Source organism: Crocodylus porosus, unplaced genomic scaffold (assembly GCF_001723895.1).
Source record: "Crocodylus porosus isolate Cpor-Errol unplaced genomic scaffold, CroPor_comp1, whole genome shotgun sequence".
NCBI lineage: Eukaryota > Metazoa > Chordata > Crocodylia > Crocodylidae > Crocodylus > Crocodylus porosus.
Genome location: NW_017728949.1, coordinates 35,755,809 through 35,767,216, shown reverse-complemented (window position 1 = coordinate 35,767,216; position 11,408 = coordinate 35,755,809). Strand labels below are relative to the sequence as shown.

At 44.5% G+C, this 11,408-nt stretch overlaps 1 protein-coding gene across 1 annotated transcript in view; it reads right to left on the bottom strand.

Moving 5' to 3' along the window:
• CERKL (ceramide kinase like) overlaps positions 1-11,402 on the bottom strand; it is a gene marked incomplete at its 5' end in the record, with an annotated part of 103,712 nt that extends 92,310 nt beyond the window's left edge. The window contains one exon of the mRNA XM_019554101.1: positions 11,303-11,402. Within this exon, the coding sequence (XP_019409646.1) occupies positions 11,303-11,402 (100 nt within the window). The remainder of the gene's footprint in view (positions 1-11,302) is intronic.
• Between the last annotated feature and the right edge of the window lie 6 nt (positions 11,403-11,408).

Here is an 11,408-nt window from a genome sequence, read left to right as displayed (position 1 = left end):
GCAGGGGTACCCTCATGGTCCCCTCCCCCTCCACCAGCTCCAAGCCCCTGCCCCTAGTATTTACCAGCTCGGAGTGGCTGCAGCTCCCTGCTGCAATCACCAGGGACTGTCCAAATCATCGCTGAAGATTAGGAGAGCTTTGAATCGATTCAGACCTCTTAATTGGTCCCCTGATTCGATTCAGAGATTCAGCCACTGAATTGGGCCAAATCAAATCACTACCCAAAGCTTTGCACAGCCCTAGTAATTAGGATTCCTGTCTCAAGGTAGTTATTTGCTGACTATCATCATAACTTATACCAAATCAATATTATACAAGGAAATTTTCTTCTCACACACAGTGGTTCAGAGGCACTAGAAAACAGGTGGCAGTGGTATACTGCATGGGCAAGCAAGGATTTGGCCTGCAATACAGGAACACAATACCTCTATGAACTTGACCGTGGCCACATTAGCTCTCCCAAGCAGACTCCAGGACTCAAATTCCTTATTTATTCCACAAAGGACAACACACTCTCCATTCCTTCAGAAACACTTAGGTGGAAACTAAGACAAGTTCCAGAAATAATCACTGCATAGAACTTAACGTTCTGACCACCATCCCTACGGGTGTGTGGGACCCGGGGAGGGGGAGAGGGAAGAGGGAGGGGTGGCAAGTGGCCGGAGCTGGGAGCATGCAGTGGCAGCAGAGCCAGCGGTGCTTGGCAGCAGCGGATCCTGTACAGGACTGTCCACAGGGTCCAGGGCAGTCATCCAGATTTGCACCCCCCTAGGGACGGCCCTGTTCTGACCACAGAAGAGGGCACCTAGATTTTGATTCTTGCTGTTGCAAAGTGGAGAAAATCAGAAAAAGGATTATGTTAGAAACTTATATATTTTTTAAGTGTGTGGGGGGGGGTGTCTGGGAGTGTTTGAAGATTATATATTTGAAGATTTCAGCCACAGCAGCATAATAAATTCATAGGACTGATCAAATACAAGTAAAACTCTCATGAAAAGCAAGTACAACAATGACTTGTACTACAACACTAGTGTTTGTCCATTCAAACTGGATTTTTCCCACAATCACCAATGTCCCTGAGTCTCTATCAATCCAGAAAGTACCACAGTTCAAAAAAGAAAGTACTGAGGGGGTGAAACTATCATTGATTGCAGTGGGGGTAGCATTTCTTCAAACAGCTTTGAAATGTTGACAAACACTCATGTCCCAAATACATACAATACAAAGCAATCTTAACAAACAATCAGTCTCGTCACTTGTCCTGACTAGGAATGAATGCGAGTAACACCTGTAAACACACTGTGGAATTCTTTGCCTTTAAATACATAAAAACACTTCCCAAGAAAATGCATAAGATCATTGCTTCAAAACATATTGCTGAAAAAGCATACTTAAAACTCTAGTACTTACAATTATTTATGAAGCGTAATGATTTAGTGAAAAAAATTACCACCACACACAAAAACATATTTTATCTAAAATTTTAATTTAAAAAAACCCACAAAGGTTTGTTCTTTAACCTAGATCCAGCAGAAATATTTCTACTTATTAAAAAGTCCTAGCTAATAAGGATTCCTTTAAGTGGCTCAAGTGACAAACACTAAGGCCCTACCTACTGTATCCAAACAGCACTAGATCCCAATCCTGAACACAAATGTAACTTAAAGTACCTAACTAGTCCCAACAGACTAACTTAAACACATGTAGAAAGCAGGATAGAGATGCATTTTATAAACTAAATGAATTAGAAATGCACAAGTGTTCAAGAGCTGACTTTCTGCCTGACTAACAGGGCTAACTACCTCTCTTTAAAATGCATGTGATTGGAGGAACATAGTTTGTTTTATATTTGCATTTTAATCCCTCCTTCCTAAATGCAATTCATGAAGAGGCATGCAAAACATAGGCAAGCACAAAGAAGCACTCAGCATACATTGATTCTGTTCAACATGTGCAGAGAGATTTGTGAACTCATGCCTTTTATAGGAAGTCCATAAAAGTAAAAACATTAGTCAGCCAACATTTTGGCGCAACCAACCAGGTAAGAAAGATCTCAAATTTCTTTAGAAAAAATAAAAAGTTATGCCTAAATATGGCAGAAGATAAATGAAAAAACTAAAGATATTCAGGACATTTTATCATCTTACATAAATAGTTTTTAAAACAACAACAGCAGCAGCAGCTCATGAGTACAAGGGAGATGCAGATAGATATTAAACAATTCTGTACTAGTTACAATATTACCTATATTAAACATTATTAAATTCTGTTCAATTAAGTTTTGTTTATCTCAAGAAAGTGTCAAAATTCCAGAGTATCATAAATGTTCCTTCTACATGCATGTTAAAATAACCAGATAATTTTAAAAAGGAAAATTAAACCATGCAATACATTATTTACTATAAAACATAACTGATATTTCTCATTTTTCCATCCATTGCTCAAAAACATTTTCTTTGTATTTGGCCAGTCCAAAAGCTGCTTATTTAAACATTAAAGAAAATATGTTCACTATACATCAGCAGCCAAATCAGAAGCTTCTGCTTTGATCAACTAATAAATTCAATAATTCACATTTTGCAAGAGGCCGTTCCTGTTTCCATTATTCCTGATGGACTGACAGATGTCTTACTTTAGCTATTCCAAACAGACTATTGGTATCTATTTCACCTGCATCTGCTCCTAAATAGCTTTGGCAGCAGGTCACTATTCACTCAGAATAAATTCTAAGTCCTTTATTACTAACTCTTTTGTTGTTTTGATATTTCACTGATTTTATTCTCCTCATGCTTTTAAAAACATTCTACTTTTTCAAAATTATTTTTAACAAATATATCCATTACAATGTATGCATTATGTACATAAGCAATATGAGGGGGCCTTTGCTTTCTTACTAAAACATATGTTCAGTATCAAATTACTTGCCTCCAAGCAACTCCAGGTATCTTAGTTTCACTTAACCTTAAATTAGCTGACCATGTGAAGTGGCTTATGCAAAACAGGGAGCTACTTTACTCTGGAGGTGTAGCACCTCCAAGCCCAACCCATGCTAGCAGCTAGCATTTTGATGCAGCAATGAGCACTGTTTCATATTCCTAGGTCAAGTGGTATTCAATACCAAAGAATTTTTAATATTCTAAAATATCTTTAATTTTCAAAAGCCCCCTCCTTTATAGATACCAGAACTCCCTCAAGCCAGCGCTAATCTCTGTCCATTTTCTAGTAGACAAGTGCCTGCATTTCGAAATCAATACTAAACTAAAGATTAATTCAGATAACTTCTGGCCGTCTTAAGAAAGAAGCCAAGACTGAAGCACATGAGGAACTAAATCCTCTTTCAGCCACAAAGAGTTTACCCAGAACAAGGAAAAGAATAGGTGAAACAGAATAGGAAAGGATGCACTACCTTTTCCATTGCTGTTAATCCTATATGTTTCACGGGTATTACAGTTCTCTTTAAACATTTTTAATATCAACTGGAAGGATTAAATGACCTTTTCCAAACATTTTTCCTTAAAAGTTAACAGATTTTTTCCCACCAAAATCTATCATTTTCTATTGTTTTGGTGTTATAACACAGGTATAATATGCTAATCTATTTCAGGTAGTTTCATTTCTTTTCTATCAAGTGATGTCCAGGGCAAGTAGGTAAACCATCTCAGGTTGCAATCAGATCCCCAGAAGAAAAAAATCTTTCTTTCCTCACTAATTATTGTTCATGATGCACCAATAATCACATGGACAGAAGCTAGAAAAAGCCTGCAGGTAGCCCATCATTCTGGTTAGCTATTTGCTCTGAGCCAAGTTCCCTCAATGATATCTTAGGCAGCGTACACATGTTCAAATGATCCAGGAGAATTTACCTCAGTTTGTTTTCCTGATAGAAAATCTTACCTGGAAAACCCCTAAATACAGAGCTACTGAGCAACCAGGGGGGTTCCTGCACACACATCTCAGCTCTCTGACTACCTGGCAGCAACAGCACACAGGACAACCCTGATTGGCCATCTCAGAATTTCTCAGACGAAGTATCTCTTTGAAGCACAATGAGGGGATTGTAGAGGGTCTCCCTGCTTTGCTGGAACAGTAGATTCCAACTTAAGTGACACAGTGTGAAGGGCTGGAAGCAAAGCGTCCTGGGATGCTAGAGGGCTGCCACAGCTTCTCTCAGAAGATATGTGTCTAGAAGTTTGCTCTCCCAGGAGCCATTTAACCATGGCTGTTCCCAAGTTATTTATCTCCTGAAACAGCCAATTTTGCTTTAGGAGAAAAATCCTAAATGTCTATAGACTCGTGGTGTCTACTAGGAAAACAGCAACTCTCCCAGGAGAAACTGAACATCTGTACATCGCTTTAGAAGAGGGTCCAGAATTCTCTTGCTATATTACTGAAAACAACAAACCATAGAGTGATTGGTCTCTTTCAGACTAAGTCCATCCATCCTTTGTCATATGAACTGCTCTCTAATAGGAATAGAGCAGAAGCGCGCAAAATATGGCCTGCAGGTCATATATGGCCCACCAATTGATCCTATCTAGCCTGGGGACCTTGGGGAGGGAGGGCTACACCCCATGCTGCTTTGCTCCGCCACAGCTGGGTCAAGGCCAGGCACTGTGAGATTCTTCTGCTCTCCCCGCACCACGTTCATTCCCTCACCACCCCCGCCCAGCTTTCTGCTGATGCCACAGCTACACAGCCCTGGCACCGTAGCCACCAGCAGCCAGGCCCAAATGGGACGGGACACAATTCAGAGCACTGAGCAGCCATTCCACCCACCCACCTGCTGCCTGGTGCTGTCAGGAAGTGAATCCATGCCAGCTGTGGTGAGAGCTCAGCTTGGGGCAGCCATCCCCAACTTTCTGGGTGCAGTGTGGCAGCAGCAGCTCATTACAGCGGGCAGCCAGGACAGCTACTCAGTGTACATCGCACCCTGTTCCTATGCAGGCCCTGCCGCCGGTGATCACCAACAGAAAACCAGATGGGAGCAGGGGAGAAATAGATGCTGGAAGGGAGAGAGGGAGGACTGAGGAGTCTGCACACTGTGCAGCCCAGCCCCAGTTGCAGCAGACCAGAGCAGTGTGGGGTGCAGCCCTTGCTCCTCAGACTTGTGGCAGAGGCCAATGGGATAGACAGAATCAATTGATATTTCCCTGGCCCCTCCTTATCCCTCCCCCCTGGCTCTCAACAGCTTAACAAAACTCTTTAAGTGGCCCTCCAGGCCAAATAATTGCCCACACCTGGAACAGAGGGATTCCACTCTCTATAAACTGTAAAACTGTAGCTGAAATGGGAAGAGCAGAGGCAGCTGGGAGCTTGTAAAAGATCCTAAGAGAGAGTACACACACACACACACACGCGCTTCCAGAATTTCCAAGGGGAATGGCAATAGAAACCACCAGGAGGGGGAAACAAGGTGTAGCTGAAACAAGTTTACCAATTAATCCCTCTAATACAAGGGCATTGGCATGTCCCACAAAGACAGCCCCTTGGGCCAACTGGTTCCACACATGGAAGGACTCAATTGGGTTTCATGATAAAGCAGAGAAAGGGATAAAGTTGCCTGCTTTGAGAATTTCTCAGAGGCGAACACCAAGAAGAAATTTGAGCACATTAATATTTGTAAGGGAAGCCCAGGGTGAGCAGAAATAACAGTACTTGGGCAGGAATGGAACACATTTGGAAAATTACTTTCTGTTTCAGGAAAATAAGACAGAAGTGCTTGCCCCTGGAATAAGAGGTATTTTCTCTTGATAGCCAATGGTCAAGGAAACAGATAAAAGAAGCTATCACCAGGGATCCAATAAAATAAATTCTCAGTTACTTTTTTTAACCCTAAAATTAGGGATTTTTTTTTTTAATCAGAGAAAACCAGGATCCCTGGCTATCACTAACTTTCTGGAGATATGGAGAATCTGCAGTAGCTTATAACTTTCCACTTTCCTCAAAGCCAAGCCCAGTACATCAAGGAGATATGGAGAAACATTCCTGAGCACTGAGCTACAGTATCTGGGAAAGAGGAAATGAAAGTCTCCAAAGATTTGTCTCTAGAAAAAGAACACTGGGATTCCTCTGGGGAGGAAAGATTTGGATCACACCATAACTATTCAAATAAACATCCTGGCCTCATTCTGGGATGGTCTCCAGAGACTAAAAAGAAACCTGATAATTCCATCCTCAAGGATGTGATGCTTTCATTCTCACTGAAACTGGCCACATTCTTTGGATCTATTTTGATCAACTGCAAGTACCCTCATGAACAGTAACTGGCATATCTAGCAATAGAAATATTGAGCATCTTCAACCTGAAACTGAGTGTGCTTAAACCTTAAAGTACAGGACTAAATAATCCTACAATGACAACCTCATTCCATGGCACTTCCTTGCAGTCAAGGAGGATCCTTGAACTAAGGAAGTACTTGATTGTCCCACTAAAACAAAACCCCTTGGTAATATAGAGTCTTTGCAATTGGTAAATTAGGTCTGCCTGCTTAGGACAAAAGATTCTGATGTCAAAGAAACACACACTGAGTTTCTGGGAAGCTGATATAGTCCTGAACACAAATATAGCGCCAGGAATGGTAGGCCCAATTCTCAGACCTCAATGAGATCTCAGTGCCCATTCAAGACTTAGACAACATAGGCCAGGATCCTGATCCCTTTCATGCCAACTTCTTCTATGCTGAAGTCATCCATGACTTGTGTGGCTGTCAAGATGACATACTTCTTCCTTTTACAGAAGCCAAGAAGCAGATTTCTTAAGCCTTCTTGGTGAGTAAAAAGAGGAACTTGGAATGCCTATCAATGTGAGTTCGGGATGTAAAAGTCTGATATTGAGTACCATTCCAAATAACATACTTTCCTAACAAAACAAATAGAAATACCTTTCTATTTCTGTAAACACAGATTAATATAACACTCTATTTAAATCCACCCTTCTTATCTACATCTTAAGAAGCCTTCCTAGGTACAATGAAAAGAGGAGCTAAAAAGTATCAAGAAGGCCTTGGTACTAAAAGAAAGTAACTAGAAAATAATGGAAGATAAAGTTATAGGTATCGATAAAATAACTAAATCACTGTACCTAGGAAGAGGTCCTTTCCCTGTAATTAATTGTAGAAGAAAAGGAATAGAGCTTACTGACAGTATTATACAGCACTTTAACTTACATTTTTATACTGCAAGGCAGCTCCACAAAGAAATACACCAAACTACCTTTATGTATGATTACTTCAGGAATGCAAGCAGCAAAGCCATGTCAGTACGTTGCTGTGCCAAGACTAATTAAGCCCAGTTGCTCAGCCAAGCTACTCAACCCAGAGTTGTGCTGATGCAGCTACTGGTTCCATTTTAGAAGCTCACTTGGAGTACCGCACATCCCACTTATACTTTTATCCACTATTCATCTAATTCACTTATATCCCATCCTAATTTGTTGTTGATTGTTTACACTGTAACAAACTTGTTACCTCCATATTGCTTAAGTGCATAAACCTCAAGTGCACAAGCACTCTTCAATCTCAGTGCCTATCCTGTAATGTAACTGCACTTTATTTGACTGTATAATTCATAAAACTGACTTAAAGACTCCCTTTCAAGCTTCTAAAGTAGCTTCTACAGTAGCCTTGATCTGATAAGGTCCTTTCAATTTTAAGGTTGCAATTACAGGAATTGCAGAGACAAGGGAATGTTCCTTAATGAAGTGCAAAAAGCTTAGACCAGGCTGATCTTGTAAGAGATGTCAAAGACCAGCCTGCAGAGTGGATCCAGGCCATGAAGCCCCATTATCTAGTAAAGGTGCATGAATACATCAGTCCGATATCTGATCAGCACCAGTATAAAGAAAATTCATCATATCAGAAATCAGCCTGATGTGGCCGATAATTGTCTGTGCCTGCGCACAGCCACAACGCAGTACATAGGCAGCGAGGAGCACAGCCTAGGCAGCAAGGAGCACAGGCAGCCAGCTTAGAGAGCTGCGTGCAGCTGCTAAGTCTGGTATGGGGAGGGGAGAGGACTGGGACTGGGGCAAGCAATGCCCAGGTGGGGCGGAGGGGGCACAAGACAAAGTCATGGCTCATCCAGGGGATACGGGAAGGGGGGAGGCTGCTCCAACCACTGCACACCACTTGTCCAGCGCTTGGCCGCCCGTCCGGCATCTCCCACCACAGCTCCCACCCATCCGGTGGCTCCCACCACTCATATGGGTGGGCATGGGCGGGCGGTCATGTGCCCCCAGACCTGCACAGGATGGAACAGGCCAGGAAGATCACCGTGCAGCCCCGGCCCGAGCCCACCTTGCCCCACACAGATCTGGGGGCACATCCCCCCCCCCCAATACTCTCCTGGACAAATGGCAGGAACAGCGATGGAGGGCACCACACGAGCAGCTCCCAGACAAGCAGCGTGCAGCAGCAGGAGCCACACCTCCTGCCCCTACCCAGACTAGCCATGGCTCTCTCCTGCCCCCACCTCAGCTGGCCAGCACTTGCCCCAGCCCCTGCCCCATTCCTCCCTCACAGCAGGGGCCTTAATCTGCCCCCCCACACCAGATTTACCAGCTGCATGCAGCTCTCCAAGCTGCCTGGCTGGTATCAGAAATCAGATAGGTATCAGCTGATATGTCTCCTTAAAAATTGGCTATTGGTATCAGCCCCAAAAATCACTATCAGTGCACCCCTATTATCTAGCCCTGGTGCTGCCCCCAGGCCCAGAATGGACTCACATGCAGCATGTGGTGAGCACTGGACCAGAATCCCCACACAGGCTCCGGAACATGTGTCACATGCACTGTCACCCTCCCAGTCACTTCAGGATGTGTGCTACACATAATACCCAATCCAGCTATTCTAGGACATGTCCCGCACATGGCACTCCCCACGAGCCAGTCTGGGGTGGGCTCTACATGCAGTGGAAGTCCCAGAGAGGCTGGAGCAGGCACCATGTGTGGTATGTGTCCTGAAGAGTTTGGGCAGGTGCTGCATGCAGGGCACCTCCCAAAGGAAGCACTGTATGCTCTGGATATGGCATGAGGGAAGGGACAGCTGCATGAGCCCAATCCAGGCCACAGTACTGGCCATGTGCCATTTAGCTGGCTGGTAGACCAGTCCTGTACCAATCATCTGACCCACAGGCATGAGTTTGACACCCCAGCTATAGCTCAGATGTATTTTTTACACTGAATTTAGATAACTGTAGCCTTTTCTTCAGTCCAGAGGCTATTCATGTAAGTGGAGTGCACTGTACAAGAGAACACTGCCTTACCTTACACTACTTTCTGAAAAAACATGGAGATGAACTCAAAAATACATCCTGCTCACTCCTACTTGGTCCATGTGCCAAAATGCACAGATTTCCAGTCTGATCGTTCTGCACATGCAATATACTTGAGAAATGCTGCACTTGGCACCAGCACTGCTAGAGGCCTCTAAGCTACAGGTACTCCTCACTTAAAGTTGTCCTGGTTAACCTTGCTTCGTTATTATGTCGCTGATCTATTAGAGAACATACTCATTTAAAGCTGCACAATGTTCAGTTATAACATTGCTTGGCCACTGCCTGCTAGTAGGTAACTACTGTGACCTAATTGGATTTGATTAACATCATTTAGCTTAAACTCATATTTTTCAAGAACATAACTATGATGTTAAGCGAGGAGTAGCTGTATCTACTCTGAAAATGGGAACATGAAGATCAGGTGCAAATGGGTGGAGCTTATTTCTTTGAGACATGCCCAAGCTCTTTCAAAAGGTGTTGTTAGACATAACCATAGTGACTTTGACTCTGAGTGTTTGATGCAGTAAAAAACCCATTAACCCTTACATTCCAGAAAGTTGCTGAAGCTCTGCAATGCTATTCAAAGAATTTCATATGTATGGGATGTGCAGAGAATCACCCTGAAAGAGAGCATGCCATTGTAACAGGAAGAAAACCTAGCCTAGTATATTTAAAATCACTGGATTTATTTGTAGGCAATGCCATTCCACAAAATTCCTTCCTATCAGTATCATTAAGGACTCCCATGTGTTGATGGTGCCATAGCAACATCCTACAGCAATGTAAATTTCAACACCTCATACAATAACCAACTCTACACTTACGAAATGTGGCACTTGTTTCCTATCCAACAGCCAGCTCTAAAGGAGAACGGATGATCTGGCTATCCCAATAATAAGTACAGAGTCCCCTCTTCCCTATATACCGGAGAGAACATGCTACAGAAATAGCTGTCTGACTAAAATAAACGCTTAACTGCATATTAAGAATATGCCCTTTTGTAATGATATAGTAGTGTTAGAGTGATATTGTAGCCACAATGGTCCAGGAATTATGCAAGAGGCAAGGTTTTCTTAGAGTGATATCTTTAGGACTGGTTAGAGGGCTAGTAGGCACTGTCCAGTGTCCCCCCTCCCTTGGTGCACCTGTTTTAAACCTCTGAACACCAGTCCCATTTCTGTTTTGTTATAATTTGCCCCAAGGAATTAGTTCCCACTTTCCCAGTAGCCTCCCTTTCTAAGGTGGGCTTATAGTTTCACTTGGCGGGCCTTTCACTCACAAACACCTGAAGTGGCAAATAGGCTTGGCTTGAGCCAAACTTGCCGCTGATCTGAGCAGGAAGGAGGGCTCTGGCGAGGGGACCCCCAAATGACTGTGGGGCTGTCTTCCAGCCCCTTAACTGCTCACATCTCTGGGCAGTATCGACTGGCTCCTTGGACTTGCTCAAGGGCCAGTGGGCACTGCCCAGCATGCTCTGCTCCATACCATCCCACGGTGCACTCACTCTGAATATTTGACCTTTACTCCCATCCCTCTTTTCTTCTTTGGCTGTTTCCAATAATCACTTACTGTGCACTTACTGGCCCCCACAATAAGGTGGGCACTGGCCCACGTTCCCAACGCACATCAGGCATGCCTGGCTCTAACCAAACTCGCCGTCTCTGAGTGGGAAGGGGGTTACGGGGCTGTCTTCCACCCCCAAAACCATGCTGTGTCCAGGCAGAGCTGCATAGAGACCCAAGTGCGTGCTGCCAGTGGTGCTCTGCACAGTGTCCCCCTCTGAGATGTGGACGCCAGCTCCCCATCCTGTTTGGACATCTGCAATCCCCAGGGGTTTGCGTTCAGGCACCCCCCTAAGGAAGGCTTGTAGCTTTCTTAGCTGCCCCCCCGCCAGGCCATCCTACCTGCACCCTGCGCGCCCCCTGCCCCCAAGGGAATCCAAATCCCGCCAGCCTCAGCCGGGGTCCCGGCAGGAAGGACCCCCGGTCCCGGCCCTCGCCCCCGCCCCGGCCGCGGGCTCGGGCTCACCGGCGGGGCGCTCGGGCTGGATGGGGCTCCAGCGCAGCCGCCCAGCGCTCAGCACCACGTCGCAGCTCTTCTTCCCCACCTCGAAGATGCCCCGCAGCAGCGGCGG